The sequence below is a fragment of the Pteropus alecto genome, unplaced genomic scaffold (assembly GCF_000325575.1).
Source record: "Pteropus alecto unplaced genomic scaffold, ASM32557v1 scaffold461, whole genome shotgun sequence".
In the NCBI taxonomy this organism is placed as follows: Eukaryota; Metazoa; Chordata; class Mammalia; order Chiroptera; family Pteropodidae; genus Pteropus; species Pteropus alecto.
The window spans coordinates 330,866-353,025 of NW_006431079.1; the positions used below are offsets into that span (position 1 = coordinate 330,866).

The window sequence follows — 22,160 nt, forward strand, 5'->3', positions numbered from 1 at the left end:
ACTACATAGTTTATATATATATATACACACACACATATATACACATATATATCTACATACATATATACACACACATATACACATATATGTATTCATGTGTGTATATGCATACATATATATGTATATATACATGTATATGTGTATACATGTATATATGTGTATATATGTGTGTGTGTATATATGTGTGCGTATATATGTATATATGTATGTGTATATATGTATGTATATATGTGTGTGTGTGTATGTGTGTGTATATATACATATATACACACACACACATATACACACACACATATATACACATATATTCATCCAGTTCTTAAATATTTACTGAGGGCCTACTTTGTGTCAGCTTCTGGATTAGAGGTTGGGGGTCCAGGGTGAGCACAAACAGGTATAGTCAGTCACTTTCTTTCGTGGACCTTATGGTCTAAGAGAAGAGAGTGTTAAACAGATTGTCACAGGTGTGCTTTGCAGAAAGAAGCCAGACTCTGTGCGTGAACGGTGGGGCGTCTGCTCCCAGACTGGGGGTCCGAGAAGGCTGCCTGGAGGAGCAATCTGCCGAATGAGTGGGAGTTAGTGGGATGGCGTGGCAGTCATGAGGGCAGTCCAGGCAGTGGGACAGCTAGAACGAGGCCCCTGTGGCAGAAGGGAGTCTAGTGTATACAAGGCACTGAAAGAGCATGGTGTGGCTGGGACTTGGGGGCGGGGGTATGGGGGGGCGACAGGAGGTGAGGAGTGTGCAGTTAAGCCAAGGGGAAGGAGATGGAGGAGCCAGACTTGCAGGAGAATGTTGGCCTTAAGAGCAATGAGAAACCATTCTGGGACTTTGAGCAGATTGGGATTCTGGCGTAGAAAATTCAGAGGCCATCCAGCTGTGACCCTTCCAAGATCTCTTGTTACTGTGTGCCGTTGCTTACGTCCTAGAATGACTCTCCTGCCTCATGGTGCTCTGGTGCCGCAGGCTCCTGTGGGCTTGTCCAGTAAGGGCCAGTGCAGGCTCCCCGGAGTGCTTGCCCGAGTTGTGGTCTCTTCCCAGAAATGGCAGCTTTTTCTGTCTTCATCACCATCTTTGATGGCCTGCGTTCTCCCAGACACTCTCCCCTCCCCTGCTCAGGCTCAATTGATTTGCTGGCCCAGAACTTGGACCGCTCTGCTTCTTGGGTGATCGTGACATGGGCCAGGCTTTAGACTTGATCACACTGGGCTAAGGGTACTGCCTCCTTCCAGCTCAGCCTGCCCTGGGCACCTTTGTCTGGTAGAGCTGGGTGGTACAGAGGCCCTGGTGGGGGACCTAGGAAATATGCTGGGAAGTGTGTCCTTGTGGAGCTCTGGTCTCACCTAGCGCCCCTCTCTCTCTCTCTCTCTCTCTCCTCCCCTCCCGCCCCCTCCCCCTACTGGGCTCTGCTGAGCAGTTCAAGAGGCCGACTCACTTGCCAGTGTGCCGCTAGGAGCTGCCCGCCCAACAGCACCAGCCTCAGCCAAGAGAACGAAGCCAGCAGCTGCAGCAGGGGGCCAGGGCGGGGCCTCTAAGAAGGAGAAGAAGGGGAGGCACAAAGGTTGGCTCGCCTTCCCTACAGCCCTCCTCAGGAGGCCTGGCCCCTGCTGTGGGGTTGGGGGAGGCTTATCCTCCAGACTGGGAGGTCAGGGACAGGGTGGGAGGCCTCGGTGAAGGAACCAAATGGCACTCAGGGCCCCACCTAGCAGGCGCACAGGCCTAGCTCATGGGGCCCCTAGGCTGGCCTGCAGGTGTGGGCAGTCTTTCTGTACCGCCATGAAGTAAAGTCCAGCTCGGCTGTGGCCCAGGCAGCCCCTTTCCATGCTCAGCCTGAGCACCTTCTGCCTCTATCCTCGCCCAGGACACTCCTTCCCGTAGGGCTCACTGCCTCCCAGGCAGCCTGCCCCATCCCTGTGCAGCCTCCCAGTCATCATGTGGCCTTTTGAGACTCTAGTCCCAATTCCACCCTCGGGGCCCACAGACCAGTCTATTTCCTCTGCTGCTCTCTCCCCAGAAAAAAAAACGCCTGAGCTCAAGGACAGTTATAGTGGCCCCGGCCCCAAGTCCTGTTCCTCCTGGCTAGACACCCTGTTTCTTCAACCTTGTGCCTGGGCAGTGACCTCCAGGCCTCTGGTCATCGTTGGACAGTGGAGTGTCAGGGTCCATAAGCTTCTGGCATTGTGCTGCATTTTGGACATAGCCCGACCAGGCAGGGTGGCTGCCACCTGTGTGGGCCAGGCCTTGCTTCTGTTACTGAAGCTGTGGCAACTTGGGCGGGAGGGTTGGCGTTGGATGGGAGATCCTCCACTCGGGAAGGCGAGTGTATGCCAGCCTCAGTCTTTTTCAAGGGGCCCCCTATGTTTTTAACGATGCGTGTGTTTACTGGATGTTTGTAGCTGAGAGAGAGCGAGCGCATGAGAGAGAGAGAGAGATGACCGTGGCTATGGTTTGGGTGGATCCTCGTACTCCATCTTGTTTTTCACTGTGCAGTTGGTTTCGTAGATGGCTGCCATCTGCCTAGGGATGTGAGGCATTTCAAAGCAACCCTCGGCAACTAATGTGGGGCAAGAGCGGAGGAAATAAAGCCCATGTTCCCTCATAGCTCACCCATCATTAAGAGGCCAACAGCAATCATTAGTTTTTTAAAAGTCAGTCTTGTAAATGCAGTTTTGCAGAGGGTCCACCCACTCATCCCTCACCCACTTCTTGGACATCTGAAGATGCAGCTTCCCTCCCCCTCCCCACCCCCGTCGGGACTCAGGACTGTCCGTGGCCTGCAGGCACCGGCGGGCCAGCAGCTCTGGCAGAAGACAAGTCTGAGGCCGGAGGCCCAGTGCAGATCCTGACTGTGGGCCAGTCGGACCACGCCCAGGACGCAGGGGAGACGGCAGCTGGTGGGGGCCCACGGCCCAGCGGGCAGGACCTCCGTGCCACGATGCAGAGGAAGGGTGAGCCCCGTTGGGGTCTAGCGACACCCCCAAAGCTCCATCCCAGGTTCTCAGATGCACCCTTCTCGGGGAGCATGGCCCTCCTGTGTCTGTTCCAGCCCCTCCCAGGCCCTAGTCGGGGGCACGCTTGGAGACCAATGAGAAACTTGGGCAGGGGCCTCTGATAAGGCCAAGTTAAGGGAAAGAAGTGTGAACTAGGGTAAGTAGCCAGCCCACAGCGCAGCCCTGTCCCCTACCCATATCACCTGCCCCCGAGGGAGACCCAGGCTTGGGGACAGATTTCTTTTCCCTTTGGTTCCTTTGAAAATTCCTTTTGTAAAACGTTCCCTGTCTGCTAAGCTTGGGGTTGCAGGGCCAGGGTGCTGAGCAGCAGGGCAGATCCTCCTAGGAACCCTGCTGCCCAGAGAGTTTCCCCACCAGGCGCCCTGCCCCAGGGAGCCCCTGCCACAGGGTGACAGAGCGAAGCCCTGCAGTGCCACACATTCTGGGAGATCAGATCAGGGACGGCTGTTGGGGCAACCTGAGGCTGGGAATGGCATTCCAGGTGGGGAAAAGCACACACAGGGCCGCGGGCAGGCCAGGGAGAGGAATTGGTGGGCCTGGTACTTCAGGCTAAGGAAGCTGCCTTTCCCCGGCAGCTTCCATGGCCTGTGGCCCGAGGCCAGAAATGGAGGCTCCTGGCACAAGGTCAGCTCAACTCAGGCCTCGCTACACAGGAGATGGGCACTGAGACTGCTAGAGAGGAGGGGCTCTGATGGAGGGACTGAGCTGAAGCTGGGGGAGGGGGATGCACACCACTAGCATCGTGACCAGTCCCAGCATGCACCTGAGTGTCCTTGTGTATATCTGGATGTATGTGTGGGAGTGTGTGTGAATGCATGTGTGCACAGATGGCTCTGTGCATGTGTGCATGCAGGAACGGGTGACTTGGTGCCTGTGAGCAGGTGTCTGGGTGTGTCTCTGTGACCACTCATCCCTTCTTGCTCCTCTGCCTGGCCCAGGCATCTCCAGCAGCATGAGCTTTGATGAAGAAGAGGATGATGAGGACGAGAACAGCTCTAGCTCCTCCCAGTTAAACAGCAACACCCGTCCCAGCTCCGCAACTAGCAGGAAGTCCATCAGGGTGAGTGAGCAGCTTTTATGCCTGGCAGGAGGGTGCGTGTCAGTGTTCAGAGGGCTGGTCATCCAGGTTGGGGGCTGGGGGGAGTTGAGTGTGGAGAGATCCTGGCGAGCGGCTTTCCTGGGACAGGGGCTGGGCCCAAGGTGCCTGTCAAGAGTTCTGGCCTAGGCGCTTCTGCCCTCCCGCTCTGCCTCCTGTTTTCTTCAGCCAGGCCAGGAGGGTGGGGGGAGCAGGAGTTAGGCAGGATGACCTCTGAGAACCTGCCCATATCCTCCATTTCCACCCCCAGGGACTACTTAGGTGAGGGAAGGGGTGGGAAGCTAGTTGCCAACCCCAGGGCCAGGCCGGCCAGGTGGGCCAGACCCACCTCCAGGAACCCTGCCCTGTCTTTCACCACCACATCAAGGGGCAGTTCTGGATTCCAGAGCACCAGTTTCAGCTGGTCAGGGTCCCCAGGGCTCAGGCTCCTGTTCTGTCCCCGGTAGGAGGCAGCATCAGCCCCCAGCCCAACAGCCCCTGATCCTGCAGTGGATGTTGAGGTCCAGGATCTTGAGGAGTTCGCACTGAGGCCAGCCCCCCAGGGTATCACCATCAAGTGCCGCATCACACGGGACAAGAAGGGGATGGACCGGGGGATGTACCCCACCTACTTCCTACACCTGGATCGCGAGGATGGGAAGAAGGTGAGGTTGGCCTGGACGTGCACTTGCACCTGGGCAGGCTTCAGGTCCTGGGGCTGGAATGTAACTGAAAGCCTCAGATCCAACACTGGCCTTTCAGTTCCCCCAGAGACAGAAGCCCCCGTGCCTGGTCAGTGCATGCCTCTGTTAGCTGTGCGTACACATATGCACACTGTTCTGGAGCTGAAGCAAGGGAGAGTCACTCATGTGGGTGCAGGTGTGAGTGGCACTCACGATTGTGTGTGGACCAGAAACCAAGCCTGAAACGTGACCTTACTCTGCTCCCCAAGGTGTTCCTCCTGGCGGGAAGGAAGAGAAAGAAGAGTAAAACTTCCAATTACCTCATCTCTGTAGACCCAACAGACTTGTCTCGAGGAGGGGACAGCTACATCGGGAAACTGCGGTACCAGCACTCCCCCAGGAAGGGTGGGCAGGCTCTCTGGAAGGCATCTCTTGTCTCTGAGGGACGTCTAGGGCCAGGAGTTAGACCCTCTTCCAGGATTCTCTCTGTCCACCAGGTCCAACCACAGGCTTAGGTCTGTGCCAGCCTAGAACCAGACTTGGAGATGGGCCTCTTACACCCCACCCTAAGCTGATCCCAGCCAGGTGGAGCACAGGCCCACTGACAGGGACGGATCAGACCCTAGGATATCACTGATGATAGAGGCCACCATGGAAGAGCTCCTTGGTGCCATGGTCAGTGCCAAGGGGTAGGACTGAGAGTGAGTCCTTGAGGGAAGAGAGAACAACCCTGGGGTGGGGGGAAAGCTATGAGCCAGCCTTGGTGGGAGGAGGGTTTGCTGAGGAATAGAGTGCCAGATTTGGGGAGCATAAGTCAAGCTTAGAGGTAAGGAGCCAAAGCTGGAGAAGGGGCTGGACCAAGACTGAGGCTAGAGAGGACAGATCCATCTCATCCAGTCTCTGTGGTTTGCCGAGTCCCCTCTACAGTCTTGCCAGATGCCGTTCTGTTTGCTAACCTCCCATGAGACAAGCACTTCTGTTTCTCCAGGGAAACTTTCTGTGGGAGCCAGATTTATCTCCCCAAATTTCCCTCACTGAACGGAGATGCTCTTTGATTCAACTCAGAGCAAGTCCAGGCCTTTTGCCCTCAAAGATGGGGATTCAGTGAGCAGTAGGCCTCCAGGTCTACTCCTGGCCTAGCCCAGGATGCTTTGGAGGCTCCTCATAGGACAGACTCTTTTGAGCTGTTTGCTACCCTGGGCCAGAGGGTACATGACCCTATACTGAGTGTGTCTGTCCTTCAGGTCCAACCTCATGGGCACTAAGTTCACCATTTATGACAATGGAGTCAACCCTCAGAAGGCATCATCCTCTACTTTGGAAAGTGGAACTTTGCGTCAGGAGCTGGCAGCTGTGTGCTACGTGAGTCCTGGGTTCCTGGGTCTCTGGTCTCCAAGTTAGACATGACACTCAGGACTTGCTGTCTGATCTGTGGGCCGTCCCATCTATCTTTGTGGGTCAACAAGACTGTGCAGAGGTAGGCTGCCCTCTGTGGCATGGCTCCTGTCCCAGGCCCTCTCCTCTCTTCAGAGCTCAGACCACAGTTGGCCATCTGCCTTAAAGAGCTCTGGGAACTGGGCCTGACTCTATGCAGCCCAGCCCAGGAGCCTCCTGGAAAGGAGGCGGCAGGAGGCCTGGGTTGTTGTCAGTGTAACCCTTCAGCCTTCTCTCCAGCATCCTGCATGGACTACAAGGTCCTTTGCATAATCATCTCACTGAATGCTCAGACTAAAGCTCTGTCCTATTTTCTTTATTATGTAGATGAGGAAATTAAAGCATCGAGGTTGGGTCACTTGCAAATGTCCCACAGCTCATAAAAGACAAAACTGGAATATAAGTACAGGGGATTTCACTTCATTTTAAAATGAGAGATTGGTAGGTACCCCCATCAATTGGGCATGGGCACTTCACAGAGGCTAATTGGAAATCCATAGCTATTTAGTATGATCTTATGGTGCCACCTGCTGGTCAACTTTGGGGAGGCATCCCAAATCTCTTCAAATACTTAACCGAGCTTCAACTATGTTCCAGGTACTGTTTAGAGGCACTAAGGATGTAGTAATGAACAGAAGAGACATAAATTTATACTCTTATGGGACGTCAACCCTTAGTGGGAGAGACAAGCTATAAACCATAAAAATAAGCAAAATATGTGCCTGATAAGTGCCAAGAAGAAAAAAATAAAGCAGGAAGGAGGAATATGAAGTGTCCAGGTGTGTGTGAGCTTTTAGGAAGGATGGCAGGGAGGGTACCACTCTCACTGAGTTAGCACTTGGGTGAAGCCGAGAAAGAAGTGAATGATGTCTGGTATGGAGGGGGAACAGTAAGGAGGGCAGAATGAGTGATGAGGAGGAGGTAATGGGACCATATCTTATGAGGCCTTGCAGGTTGAGGTGAGACCTTCAGCTTTTACTCTGAGTGAACTAGAGAGAAAAAGATCTGACTTCACCACTCCCTGCTGTGTGGAGAGGAGATGACAGGGAGGAGGGGGAGAGGGCCAGGAATGGAAACAAGGAATCCACATTGTCTATTACTGTAATCTGTGAGAGAGAGAGTGATGGTGAAAAGTGACTGGATTCTGGAGGATGGAAACAAGGAATCCACATTTCTATTACTGTAATCTGTGAGAGAGAGTGATGGTGAAAAGTGACTGGATTCTGGATCTAATGTGAAGGTAGAACTGATAGCATTTGCTGATGGGTGAGGTTAGGTGTATGAGAAAGTATGACCCCACGTAGTTTGCCTGAGCAAAGGAAGAACTGAGTTTGCTGTTAACTGCAGTGAGGACAACGGTGAAAGGAGCTAGTTTGGGCGGGATTCAGCAGCTCACTTTTAGACACATGTGATTATTATTATAATGCCTAGTAGACATTCTAGTAGAGATGGTGAGAACTAGCTCATCATCTATTCCCTTTCTCCCAGTCTCTCTAATAGTAAGTAGTTCTCGGATGGCCACTGTTGAGTTCTCTCTTTACTTCCCAGGAGACAAACGTCTTAGGTTTTAAGGGCCCACGGAAGATGAGTGTGATTGTCCCAGGCATGAACATGGTTCACGAGAGAGTCTCTATCCGACCCCGCAATGTGAGTCTCTGCCCCACCCCAGTCCTTCCCCATCATCCCAACCTCCGCATGAGCTTCTGAGGGCAGATCTCCAGCTGGTGTGTCTGTGTGTAGGAGGCTCAGTGTGAGAAACCGTAGGGGTCTAGGAAAATCTAAGGACTCCCACCCCTGGGGCAGATCCCTCTTTGGGGTGGTCAGAGTGCCAAGGCCTGGGCGTGGCTCAGGTGAGGCTGCTTTCCCAGGAGCATGAGACGCTGCTTGCACGCTGGCAGAATAAGAACACGGAGAGTATCATTGAGCTCCAAAACAAGACACCTGTCTGGAATGACGACACGCAGTCCTACGTACTCAACTTCCACGGGCGTGTTACACAGGCCTCCGTGAAGAACTTCCAGATCATCCATGGCAATGACCGTGAGTGTTCCTGCATTTTACTCATTCCTGTCCACATGAGAATCGGGCCATTAGCTCAGGGTTCGGTTCCCCTAGCCCTGCCCACGTAGGCCAGAGATTAAAGGCATGGGTTATATGGCTTAGATTAGATGTAAAGAACTTACTAACCATAACTGTGGCCTTGGAGGAGACCTCTTTGGAGCCCTGACCCTAGATAATGTGCACTCAGCAGAGCTTCAGGTGTGGAAATACTCTGTGAATGGACTGCTTCCCTTTCTCCTGGTATTTGTACACATCTTTCTTTCTCCTTTGCCCTCTGCTCCTTCTTCCTGCCCTCCTCTCAAATGGTGTTTTACCTCCTTTGGGATTACCTTGGTATCACTGCTTCTTCCTTTCTCTTCCTTGTTGGGTTTTGGGTGTCTGTGCTTTCCCATCTCCGCCATCCTTACTCTGTCTCTGTGTCTGTCCACACTCGTGCCTGTCTCCAGCGGACTACATCGTGATGCAGTTTGGCCGTGTTGCAGAGGATGTGTTCACCATGGATTACAACTACCCGCTGTGTGCGCTGCAGGCCTTTGCCATTGCCCTGTCCAGCTTCGACAGCAAGCTGGCCTGCGAATAAAGGCCTCCTCATGCCCTTTGAGGTTGCCCAGCCCGGAGAGGAGCTGCCTGCCTGCCTGCGGAGACAGCCCTGCCTACCCTGTGTACATAGGCCTCCTGCCAGATGAACCTTTGGCTCTCAGTGGGCTCCCTGGCCTGGCCAGCCAGGAATTGGCACCTTTGCCTCCTCTGTTGAGGCAGAGGAGTGGGGTGTGTATGAAGGGACCAGAGTGAATTTCTGTGCCCTAAGATCAACACACACCCCCACTCTTGGTTTAGTATCCTGCTGCAGTCATGTTTGCCAAGCTGGGCAGCCTCTTCAGTTGGGAAGGCAGGATGAAGTGTAGAGGGAGAGAAAGCACAATTCAGGGCTGCTGTGGCCTAGCCATCCCTTCAGCCCAGGAGTCAGGTGACAACGGATCCCCAACAGTGAGGGGCACAGAAAGTGTGTGTAAGGCATGTCAGCTTCATATAGTAAAGGGCTTGGTAGCCGAGCCGGGCCCTTAAAACTGCAGACAGTCCCCCAACTGCAGAAGGCCCCAGCCTAGCAGAGTTATAGGGGCTGGGGAAGAGTGAGTTGGCAGGACCTTGTCAGGACTGTAGGGGCCTGGCTGCTGGGAATTGGCTAGTGGCCTAGGGATCCAGCTCATTCGATTTCTCTAGGTTGTCTCTATGCGCAGAGGCAGCAGGAGGCCAGCCTCAAGGCTAGATGTCTTAGAGGATGGGGCCTGTAGGACACAGGCTCAGAATGGAGGTGTATGGAACAAGCTCCCTGGATCAGGGATATCCTGGAAACCTTGTCAGCTGCCCCAGGAGCTCTCTGCTGACCAGTCCCCGCAAAACTCACCCCGGACACCAACCCCAGACTACACACAGGTAGGCATGCTGGGGCCCTTGCTAGTAAGCTGCAGGTGCGCGTGCCTGTGCTTCAGCTCTCACTACGGTTAGCCTAGGTCGTGGTTGCTGAGGGCTTCTCTGTGTAGTTGTTCTTGGATAGAAATGGGACAGGGTGAGGAGAGCAGAGAATATTTTAGAACGATAAGAGACCAGAGGAGGCAAGACCCTTAGAGATCAATTAGTACAACTCTTGTCACTTTAGGTGAATCACTCAGAAAATGGAACGTGTCCTAGGTCACCTGGCAGGTTAGTGGCAGAATTTGGAACTTCATCTCACAGGATTTCTTTATTCCCACCATGCCCCAAGAAACTACTCTCTCTGGCTCTCTGGCTTTCCTGGGGCCCAGTCCACGTGCCCTCGCCCTTTTGCCTGATTCTAGAAACTTAGCAATGTCAGATGCCCAGTAAGCCGGCCTAGCAAGGCTACTGCCCATTTCTGTACTGGGTGTGACAGGTGGGGTGCTCATGTTCTGGGGCAGGGCCTGTTCTCTCCCTCCACTGCCATCCTTCTCCTTGGATGGTCCACTGCCATCCATCTACCTTGACGACTTGGGAACTCTCATCTGCCTTTTTGTCATTTACCCTGGCAGAGACTACTTGCCCTGATGGAGATCAGAAGTCAGTGGTTAGCAAGCAGCTGTTCTTCACTTCAGAGTAGTAGACGTGCTTGGAAAGACTACCTAGAAACTGATTTCTTAAAAAATAAAAGTCATACTTCACACGTTAGTGAGGCTCTGTAGTGAAGTGAGGGAGTTGTTTTGACTTGAGGGAATATGCTCTCATTTCTCCATAATCTAGGATTTCCTGTGTTGAGTGCTTAAAGCAAGGCATACTTGTTCCAGCATGGATCTGCCCACACCTAGGCATATGTTTCTGAGAGTCCCCTCCAGTGACCTAGTTTTTGTCAATGTGGTCTAGTTCTGGACAGCTCTTAACTTAGGGCCATTTTGAGGGCACCAGAACTTTTTGTGCTGGGGCTGGTTTACTTTCCAGGGAAATACTGTGGTGCCATCCTGCTTTCCATAGTTCCGGTTTGGCTCCTCCTTTTCTGACTTTGAGAAGAGAACTGCTGATATCTGGGATGGTAGGCACTAGATGATTCTAAAGTCTGGTCAAGCTGTTTCTCTGGGTCTATGATTTTAAGGTAGAACAGGCTGGTTTTTGGATCCTCATGAGAGGGGAAATCCTGGTGACAAGAGTGGAAAAATCAGAAGCACAATGGCAAACTCCTGTTCCCTGCTTTCTCCTCTTATACACAGGAGAGGGGGTTGGCTGAATATTTTGGTAGGTCAGGAATGTGGGCTGAGCTTTCTAAGCCTGGCTGTGGAGAAGGATAGCTCAGCAACAAAACCCTCTGTTGGGCACTAAGTGACAAGCAAGAGCAGTTAAGTCACCTGCTCGAGACCCAGCCTCACAGGGTTTGTTCTTATGACCCCATTTCTGGTGATGCTGGTTTTCCTTGACCTCTGGCCTCACAGCCATGGGCCCAAAGACTCAGAGCTGCCCGGGCCCCTGGAGACCACCTGGGCTCAGCCTCTCCCATAGTAATTTCTTGCCTTTCGTACCCTTTATCCTAATAGTCCTTGGTTAGGCAGGGAATGAGCAGTCCCTAAGGGTGTTGGGCAGCTGGGCTCTTAGGCAGCTCTTCCGTGACTGCTCTTGGCTCTGTAATTCCTTCTGGGGCTACATCCCCAAACCCTACAGCCCTCTGCCCCAAAACAGTTTGGCAGAGTGGTGACATTCACTTCAGCTCTTTTTTTCTTTCCTTTGGCTCCAAGGTGCTCTGTGTCTGTCTGCGTCTGCGTCTGTGTCTTTGGGGAAAAGGGCAATCTGCAAATAATCATCTGAGGTTTCTTATGGTCATATTTTTAAGCATGAATAGGAAAGGAGTAAGGATGTAGTGTACCTGTGGCTTTTGTTCATTCATTTCAATATTCTTTGATAAGAAAGTATACCTGGGAAAGTACCAGCTCTTTCTCCCAAGGTTCTGATTGGGAGGACACCATCTAAGAAGGTTGTTTGGTTCCCACATGCATGCTTTTGGATGAATTTGAACATATTCTAGTGAATGTGCCTTAATCACTACACTAGTTCAGAAGGAGCATGTAAGGTACAGACTCATGCCAGGGACAGGTGCTGGAAGCCAGGGAGTGTGACAGAAGGAACCTTTGAAGCCCATCTCCTTTAGTGACAATAAGAGCAAGAAAATTGTAAAAGCGCAAGTTTTTGTTTTGTAAATGGGGCATTTACCTCCAAATTTGTCATTTATTTAAAGGCAGTTCTAAATTTAATAAGTGATGATTTCAAACTAAAAGGTCCATGCTTTCTTCACAGTGGGGTCTGCAGTGAGGGGAGATGCTGGGCTGGCCACGTCCGTGGCTCTGTTATGCAAGCACAAATTCCATCTCCTAGACGGAGTCCCTGGGTTTTCCCTTACTGCAGTAACACTGGCCTTCCCCTCTCTGGAATGCCTCACCCCAGCCAAGATCTCCCTGTGACCTTAGGCTGCCAGGTGGCCCTCAGCACACCTTTTCAGATAGCTGAATGTCTGCCAGCACTGAGTGGGGCCTGACTCCTTGCACTCAGGGCCCAGACTTGGGACTCCACCCTGGGCCCTGGCTTGAACTGTAGCAGCTCCCAGGTACAGGCCAAAGTATGGGCTGTTGTTTGAGTTTATTAGTTGGTTATCTGTCCTTAATACCTACAGTTTGCAATGTTTTGTTATCTCAGGATACGGGGGAGAGAGAGAGCAGAAGTATTGGGACAGGTTTGGTTTTTGAATTTTCCAACCAAAGTGAGAGGCAAGTTGCTCTTACTGAAAGCATTCCTGTACTTAGTAGCTATGTGATTTTGAACAAACCATGTAATTTTTCTAGATCTGTTTTCTCATCTACAAAATGAGGTTGGACTGTCAAAGCTTGCACTTGGAGTCAGGGTGAATGAAAGTTGATCTTTGCTTTCATCACTACCTTTTCTAGCTCATCACTGTGCCTTTTTTTCTTTCCTAAGAAAGATGTCACACCCATTTCCTCTTCTGTTCTACTGTCCCTCTCCCCTTTCCTCCATGAAGGTCCAGGCAGCGCTGGAAGTTAGGCTGAGATCCAGAGTTTACTAGAGAGTAACTTAAGAGTGGCTCAGAAAGGGAAGCCCAACTCTGGCCTCTTTAATCCTGTATTTGGTGACAAAGGGGACTTGGTTAGGGTGGGTGACACTTCTCTTGCTGGGAACATACATTTAGCCAGTTTTCATAATGCTTAGAAAATGTGTATGTCTATTTGCACAAGACTGTCTTTTCCTATTTTGGAGTGGTCAGACATTTTATTTTTGTTCAAAATTATCTGAAGTTTTAGATGAACTTGCAAAACTGCTTTTATTAAGTGACTTTTTGAATAAACTCTTTGGTATTCTGGAGCAAATGTATTTATTTATTGCTTTGTGCAATGACAAAGTTGGTATTTTCCCATGTTGACGTTATGTACGTTGTAGAACTTAAGTGTTTGTCTAAGTACAGACCATATATCAACAAATAAAACTTGAACTGTTTCAACACTACTGTGTACTTTTCTTTTCCTATAAAAGGAGAAAAAACATTTCTTACCTAAAAGTGTCTTTCTACACCATTCATTTCTTATGTCCTAAGAGCCTCAGGTGAGGAGGGTGTTACCGCCACCAAGGAGGCCGTAGCTTGTTTGTGAACACTGACACGGAATTACAACTGACCTCCCTCTGGCCTGTGCTCTTCAAGTTTAAGGATGGTCAGAACCACACACACAGGCTGGGAAGGGCTGGAAGAATGGTGAGGACAGAAGGTACTTAAGTTAGAGCAATCCTCTGTGGGGTCAGCTGTGCCAACTAGAAGAATGGGCTGTTGCTTTCTGAAAGTATCCCCCGTGGGCCTGGTTCTTAGGAACAAAAATGGGGCCACAGAGCTGAAAAAGGCGGAAGGCCCCAAGGTAACATGAAGACCCAGCCACTTGAATCCTCTGGCCCTACCCGAAGCCTACCCTATTTAAACAGGACTTGGACATGCTTGGGAATTTTCTTTCCAGCCTGTTGCAGATCTGAAGCCAAGAGCGAGACTGCAGTTGTGGCTAGAAGCAGACATGAGAGCTAACAGTCTGATCCTAAGGGAGAAGGTCGAAACTAAAGTCACCCAGAGACTGCAGAATCCTGTGTGCTGGGCCACTCCGAGCAGTCAAGGTAGCCTTGGAGGGTGTCCAGTGTGATAGCATAGGACTTGATGAGAGTGATGATTCTGTAATGAGTACCTACCACATGCTACACCCTGGGACAGGTACTTTATAACCATATTTAATCCTAACAGCCTTGTAAAATGGATCTTATTCCAAATTCATAAATGAAGAAATTGCTGCTTGGAGAAGGGATGATATAAGAAAAAGGAGAAATCTGTCCTCTTTTCTTTGTATAAAAAATAAGGAAAGGTTAGGTACATTTTAGATCTGTATAAAACTGGTTAAGGAAAAGTCATGGGTACTTCATGGTTTTTTTTTCCTCAGTATTGCCGGAAAGCTGAAGTACTAGCTTTTTCTTTGGAATATAAACGGTCTGGGTTGAGAGAGAATTTAAGAGCATGGGGGTAATAAGTAGGGTTAGTTTATTTACTACCTCAGATTTGGATTTTTTAGGTGACCAAGAGCATTTCTGCCTAAACCATGGCCTATTTCCTTGCCTCTATGTCTTTGGGAAACAGCATATGCAGGGTATGACTAAAAAGGAAAGAGGTTTTTGTTAAGTGGCCAGGTTAAGGACAACTCTTCTAAATAACCATGGACCATATGCCCAGGACAGTCCTGGCGTAATTGCTAAAGCTCCCAAGTATCCCAATTTGGACTGTAAGTTGTTTGTTCACCTCAGCCATAGAAGGTACAGAGAGTATGATTCTCTTAGGGTGTTTTTTCTAGAGACTAAAAGTATCTACTCATTTTCCTCCCTGGGCCTACATCACTGGTCTTGGAGCTAATGAGGTGCTCTCCATGTGCCTCCTGTTATTACCAGGAATGAGGAGATCTCCTGGCTGGGTCACCTACCTGATTTACCAAGCATGGTCCCAGGTGATACAGTTGTTTTCTAGGCCAACTATCTGCCTCCAGAGATGTGACATACTCTGCCACAGGGACCAAAGGCCAGTGCAGACCTAGTGCCCAGGGAGTGATGAAGTTCACAGCCCACACCAGTTCTGAGAGATGAAGACCATGAGGAAAGACATCAGGCACGACAATAAAAACCAGTCCCAGTGATTTTGGTCATCCCAGGTTGTATATATGTCACCCCTGAAGGATGAAATGATTCTGGATAATGCAGAAAAGACTGTCTAATCTGAAATTATTGAAAAGTACATTAAAATTTTTAAATATAAATATATAAATATATTCCTGCTATATTAACCAAAAAGAGCTAGGGCAGCAACCACCATCATGAGTTCTGGCAGGAACTATTTTCATGAACCAGTTTCCCCCGAAGATTAACATTTAAAATAAAGAGTTGGTTATGTGACACCTTCCATAGCAGCCTCATCAAAATACTTGAACATCCATATATTTTCACACCCCACTGCTTTCTCCACTACCACTCTTTCTGCTAAGAATGTCTTCTCTTCCTTGTCTACCTGGAGAAGTTCTCAACATGCTTCAAGACCCACCTCCTCTGTGAATTTTCTTGGAAGTACTTTGACAAAAGATCTCTCTGTGCTCCCGTAGATTTGGGTCCATATCTCAATTACAGCATGAAACCTTGTACAGTAAAAGTAAATTAGCTACCACTGATTGAGTGGTTACTATGAGATAGGACTAATGCTGTTTTACAGGCACTGATGATTTCATTAATCCTTATAACCATCCTGTGAGACTCCCTTGCATTAGAGATGAAAAAGCTATGGCTCAAGAGTTAAGGAGCTGACAAGATTCTAGTTAGAATAGGCAGGGATGTAATCATGACCGACCTTTCTCTGTCTACAGAACTCACAATCTTGAGCCCTTTTAAAGTTTATAGTTCATTTAAAAAATTTGGATAAGGAAGACTCCCACACTAAACTGAGCTTCTTAAAGGTAGGAACTGAGCATTCTGTTGCCACTGCCTAGCTCTGAGCAGTGTTTGCTACATGAATAAATGAATGAAAGAATAAGGTAGAAGGAAACATATGCATTTCATATCCTAAGGCAGAAATCTGAAACAGGGACCCAGGACTCAAAACAACCCCTTATGGTGAATGAAGAGAAATAACACAGAAAACGATTTATGGAAACAGCAAAGAGCACCTACATGATTTTTTACCTTTAGTGTTACATTATATCTAGATTTTAAGTACATTTTAGACAGCATTCGTTACAAGTGAACCAAATGTTTCACAAAGAACATGCAATATATTTTCTATAGAGCAGTCTTAAACTTTTCTCTGTAGTTCAATAACAAGAAATGTCTAGTAGTAGCTGACACATCTTAATAATGACTCTTTACCTTCTGACAATAGTCTGTATGCTTATATGTGTGATTTAAACTATTTTCCTGGCATCCTACTCGTGCCAGGAACAGTGGAACTCTAAAAGCCATATCTACCTATACATAATTTCTTAATTTTCAAGTCTTCCACATTTCATGGCTGGGAATGTCCTCAGGAATGTGTCCTTTTTAAACTCTCAGGTCTTACAGGTAAACTGTGAACTCACCCATCCTTACTAGACAGAATACATAGGTGTCATTTTGTCTCAAAAAGACACATGACAGATGGTATCTTAGAGATTAAACCTATAGTTTGGTCAAAATCCTCCCAGTTCTAACCTAACCCCTCCTACTTTCCCCAGGAGAGAGAAGGCCCAGATATCCGAATACAAACAAACCAATGGTCTCTTCTCTTGGGCACTGCTACAATGGTTCTCTGCAGCACACTCTGCAACTTCCCTGCTGGGCTGGCAACTGTCTACAGGCTCAGTCCTCACTTCTGTTTCAATCCATATGGTTGTGACAACAAATTTCCCAGAGGGCTCAACATTCAGAAACAGCTTCTAGACAAGGACTGTCCATAAATGCGTGGGTTCTCACCCCATCACTGGCTCCCTGGTCTTCTGAGCATCTCATGGTAGGCTTTCCTGCAGCCTCAGCAGCTTCAAACCTTGGCTCTACAGGGCAAGGACTAAAGTCTATCTAAAGCTTCCTCTAGCCACTGAAGATCAGAGGTACAAAGATGCTTCTGGGTTTGGCAGTTGTTAGGAAGACCAGGGATAAAGGAAGCTAGAGATCCAGGCAATATCAGAGCAAACAGTCCCCCTACAGGCCTCTGGGTTCGTTTTCAGGTTAGTGGGAGTCTTCTCTTCCTCTAGAGAAAAAGGGTATCTGAGGCAGCATCAGCACTCCTAAAAAGGCCCTCGTGAGGAAGGAGCTTCAGCTCACATGGCAGAATCCTACCTTGCTCTGGTCCCTTCATCCCCACAAAATGTTCTCTTTGTGAACCCAGGGGACCACTAACCTGCTCAAGGCCCAGAGAATAAGGCATCTTGGACTCTGAAATCTTCACTCTTGCAAACTTAAGTCCTCTTCATGTGTAAGCTGATGTTCAATCACAGGTAAACCATCTGTCACACCTAGCACGAAGAGTCGGACCTCTGCCCTTGGGTGGTCCCATCTGTAATTACGAAAGATCATTTACTCAGTGGATCAACTCTCCGATGGAGGAAAGGCAGGAAGAGTCAAGCTATCTTGTGTTCCTACTACTCTCTCTGATGTTTTACAAGGTGACAGGTGTGTGAGCACCAGGAAGGATACACAATATCCACAGTAGTGACCTGACTGGCTATGATAATTAAACAAAGAGAATGAAGTACAGGGCACAGGGCCAAGGATGAAATCTGAGAGATGAGACAAAGGTCGCCTTGGGACTAAAGTAATGGATACTTCACCAAACTGGATGTTTTCACTCTAAACCCTGGGGGTTCCGCTTCCTCAATGTGCCACCTGTATATGCTTTGTCGGCACGAATGCCCAGGCCCTCATCTCTGAAGTCCTGGGGCCACACTTCTTTGGTGGTTTCCTCCTGCTCACTGTAACTGTCTGCACTGAATCCAGCATTCTCTGCCAAGACAGCAGGATCCTCTTCTTCATGAAGACAGCAGGAACATGTTTCTGGCTTTGAGTCGCATGAGGTAACAGAATTATCTTCCTGGGCTCTGGGGTCAGCAGGCATTTCCCAACCCAAACGGTCAGATTCTTCTTCTTCTAGCATTCCCATTCTTTCAGCTATTTCTTCAGCAGAGGGCTCTTTTGGGTCCAGGTAATCCACTAGGATTGTTTCTTGCCTATGCTTGATGCAATCTGAAAGGTCATAAATTGGATAAGTCTCTTCAGGGTAACCTAGAGAGAAAAGTAGCACAAAGTCTTACAAAGAATGTCTCTTCAAAATAAAGTGTCAGGCTCAAAAAGGCTTTTCAGGCAGCAGCCATCCCATCCCAATAAATCCATTCAAGAAATCTCAGATGACTAACAGTTCTAAAAGTTTCACCTGAGTAAATTCTTAGAGGTCTGGCTGACTGTCCCAAGTGCACTTTGAAATACAAACCAATTCAGATGAAAATCTCTTCTTAAGTACAGGGTGCTTGGGGCAGAGTGTAAGTCTCACACCTCCTGCTTTTGTACTAGTGATGAAGATTAAACAAATAACATGAGCCTTCAGTAAAAAAAAAAAAAAGTACCAAATACCAGATGGAGAGAGCATAGCTCAAGGCTAATGTTTATAATTTCTATTTGGAACCATTTCGAAATCTTCCTGGAGATGGGGGGTAGGGTTGGGGGAAAGGAATGCTAAGCTCTTTGAAAAAATACACCAGGAAGCCTTCTACTAATCAAAACAATAGAAATGGCTTGCAAGTGTCAGAAACAGAGAGCGCTGTAGCAAGACATGCCCAAGATCCCCAAGGACAAGCACTGCATTTTCAGAAGACAGGATTCTCATTGTTGGCTTCTTCGTCTTCACAAAATGAACAAAAGAAAACAACCAACTGGTAAACAAAGTGACTAACACTGGTACTGAATCCCAGCTATGATAATGAGAAAAAAGAAAATATTGCCAAATTAAAGACCGAAATGAAATAAATCTGTGTCAGCCAAGCCAGGCCTGAGCAGCAGATGGGCTGTGCTGGAGCTCATACGCCAATGCTGGCAACAGCAGCCGTGCTCATTACACAATGTGGAAAGCTGGAGAATTCAAAATCCATTTGTGCATTATGATAATCGACAAATTCAACACTAATGTAAACCACTTTTGCCTACAAATTCTGAAAAGCAGGGGTATTTTTTGGAGCAGTGTAGAGTACGGAGAGATTTTTACAACACTATTGTTTTTTTCTGACTATAAGTCAGACAGACACATTGTAGAAAATTTGAAAAATACAAGTTTTAAAAAGAAAAATCATCTAAGATGTCACCACTGATAATTTGTTGTATTTATTCTGACCTTTTTATTATATATAAGCATATATACATACTTTTTTTAAATAAAGAATGGTACTGTATATAAATGTTGTACTCTTACTTTTTCAGTCAACATTACATCATAAGCAGATTTCTCCATGTCATTAGGCATTTTAAAGTTGGCTGTAAAACATCCCATCATAGTTACATAATTGATATGATTTACCATGCCTTTTCTGTAAGACATTTAGAGTCTTTCCAATTTTCCCTTGTAAGTAACATAGCAGTTAAGATCTCTGAATATAAATCCATGTCTACTTCCCTACTTCTTTAAGATACATTTCTAGAAATATGAAAACTAGACCAAAGGGAATGGACATTTTAAAAGCCTTTTTTACACTCTGCCAAATTACTTTCCAGAAGAATGGTATAAATTTTTAGTCCTACCAGTGATGTAAAAAACTGTCCTCACCATCACTGACAGCAGTATGTTAAGGATCTTGCCAATGCAGTCTTTATTTCTATGTTTAACTTACCGTGGATGGAATGCTAGGTAAATGGAGCTTAGCTACCCAAGGCCCTTACCACTTCCTCTGTTAATGGCAGGGGTTGGGGAAGCTTACTTGCTACTTAGCTACCAGCCACTGAATACTTAAATCCATTTTCTGGCGTGTTCCTATCTTCCCACACCAAGAATAAAGCTTACCTTTGGAATTCCATGGCTATCTAATCTTCTTTTGTTTAAGGTGGGGAAGCTTGCTGAGGAAAATCAAATAGTGACACACAACTGCTGAGGTAGCCCGTATCAGCCAACATTACTGGCTACTCAAGAACTTCATTAAAAATATGAGCAAGCAACAAAAACTCACTGGTCCTAGGAGGAAATCAGTTCAAAACAGGGAAACCAAACTAAGCAAACCATGTAAAGAGTCCCTAAAAAACAGTCGATGCAGGAAACAGGAGTTAATGTCAGTCAACTTAAAATTGACATTCTCAGTAATATTCAGAAGGATATTATACTGATAAAACCAACCAAGCTTCAATATACAAAAGGAAGCAAATAGGAAATAAGAAAGAACTATTCGAAATACACAGTTATAATTCCAAAAAACATTTAAACTTAATAGAGGGAGAAATAGCAGATTGAAATGGACATGGTTAAAAAATTAGCATATCAGAAGTCCAAGTTAAGGAATTCTCCTAGGACAAAGATAAAAATGACCAAGAAATAGAAAGTGAGAAAAAAGCTGCATGGAAGACTGACCCAGGATATCCACTCAGAATTACTGGAATTCTAGAATTAGAAAGCAGATTAGGTTAAATGGAAACAACAACCAAAGAAATTATAAAAGAAAATATCTTTAAGCTGAAGAAAGACTCAAGTCTTCAGAGAGAAAAGACTCACTAAATGATAGGTAAAAAAAAAACTATGGAAAAACTTACATACTCAGATATACCAATGAACCTGGCAAATGAACCTGCCCAAATTCAAATTTTAAGTATAAAAAGAATACAAATTTCCACACACAAAACAAACTAAAAACGGGCTGCCTATTGTAAAACAGAATCAGACTAGGATAACATTTTTCATTTTCAACATTAAATGAAAGTAGAGAATGAAGTAATGTTTTCAGACTTATAAGGGAAAATGGTACAATCATATAATTTTACATCTAGCCAAACAATTATTTGCATAAAGGTAAGCGATATATATAGATATCCAAGTACTCAAAGTACATCACTCTATATTGGGGGGGATAATTAAGAATGTATTCTGATAAATACAAAAAATCAAAAACAAAAATTCACAAAAGATACTGTATACAAGAAAGTGGTAAACAATGAGTAAGAATTATCAATATAAAATAAATAATTACTGATAATGTGGTTAGAAATTTAATGCCATTGTTAAAAAATCAGAAAAGGCTAATATCCTTAAAAATTAATATTACTTACAGCTGATTTCACAATACTTAAGAGGTAGCTAGAAAATAAATGTGATACAGATTTTACTGTCTTTGGGAACAGGATTATACATTGAACATTTGCAATTTGGAGGAAAAATGGAATTCTAATTTTCATTTCCTTGATTACCAGTGAGACTGATATACTTTTTCATATATTTTGTAGCCAGTTGCATTTTTCTTTTGTGCACTGCTTGTATAGGAAGATATCACTATTTTCTTAATTAGTTATAGAACTTCTTATATATTAAAGGTTACTTTTCAGTCACATTTGTTACAAATATTTTTCCAGTTTACTGTTGGCTTTTAAACTTTGTGGTATTCTCTGATCTATAGAAGGTAAAATTTTTATGTATTCAAGCTACATTATCTTTTTCCTTACAGTTCCCTGCATTGCTTTTTAAAAAATTAATCTTTTATTTTGAGATAATTGTAGATTCACATGTAGTTATAAGAAATACAGAAATCCCATGTACCCTTTACACAGTTTCTCCTGATGGTAACATCTTGCAAAGCTATACTACAGTATCACAATCAGGATATTAATATACAGAATATTTCTATCACCACAAGGATCCCTTATGTTGCCCTTTTATAACCACATTTTCTGCTATGGATATCCAATTGCTCCAGCACCATTTGTTAAAAAGGCTATCCTTCCGCCACTGAATTGTAAAAAAAAAATCAGTTGTGCATATCTGTATAGGTCTATTTCTGGGTTCTCTATTCTGTTTGTTTTATCTGTGTGTCTATTCTTGTACCAATACCACATGGTCTTGATTACTGTAGCTATAAAATAATACTTGGAATCAAGTAGAACGATTCCTCACACTTTTTCTTTTCCAAAATTGTTTAGCTATTCTGTTTCCTCTACCTCTCCATATACATTGTGGAATAATCTCGTCTGCATTTACAAAATCTCTTGTTGAGGTTTTGATGGGGATTGTGTTAAATCTGTTCGTCAATTTGGGAAGAATAGATATTTGTACTAACTTGAGTCTTCCAGTCTATGGATACATGTCTTCCCATTTATTTAGACCTTCTTTGATTTCTTTCATCAGT

The 22,160-nt window shown here is 46.6% G+C and overlaps 2 protein-coding genes across 7 annotated transcripts in view; one reads left to right on the forward strand and one right to left on the reverse strand.

The window, feature by feature from the left end:
* Positions 1–13,266, forward strand: part of TUB (tubby bipartite transcription factor) — a 79,716-nt gene extending 66,450 nt beyond the window's left edge. For 2 of the 4 annotated variants that reach the window (XM_025038779.1, XM_015596725.2), the window contains exons 4-12: positions 1,416–1,559; positions 2,779–2,946; positions 3,948–4,069; positions 4,552–4,749; positions 5,037–5,149; positions 6,012–6,129; positions 7,750–7,848; positions 8,070–8,241; positions 8,709–13,266. In XM_025038779.1, coding sequence (XP_024894547.1) covers positions 1,416–1,559; positions 2,779–2,946; positions 3,948–4,069; positions 4,552–4,749; positions 5,037–5,149; positions 6,012–6,129; positions 7,750–7,848; positions 8,070–8,241; positions 8,709–8,842 — 1,268 coding nt within the window. In that variant the 3' untranslated portion in view covers positions 8,843–13,266. The remainder of the gene's footprint in view (positions 1–1,415; positions 1,560–2,778; positions 2,947–3,947; positions 4,070–4,551; positions 4,750–5,036; positions 5,150–6,011; positions 6,130–7,749; positions 7,849–8,069; positions 8,242–8,708) is intronic. The other 2 variants (XM_025038784.1, XM_025038782.1) reach the window with 2 other exon arrangements.
* A 2,668-nt stretch (positions 13,267–15,934) lies between these two features.
* The window catches only part of RIC3 (RIC3 acetylcholine receptor chaperone), a 42,768-nt gene continuing 36,542 nt past the window's right edge, over positions 15,935–22,160 (reverse strand). For 2 of the 3 annotated variants that reach the window (XM_006905613.3, XM_025038797.1), the window contains one exon: positions 15,935–18,078. In XM_006905613.3, the coding sequence (XP_006905675.1) occupies positions 17,642–18,078 (437 nt within the window). In that variant the 3' untranslated portion in view covers positions 15,935–17,641. The remainder of the gene's footprint in view (positions 18,079–22,160) is intronic. The other variant, XM_025038792.1, reaches the window with a different exon arrangement.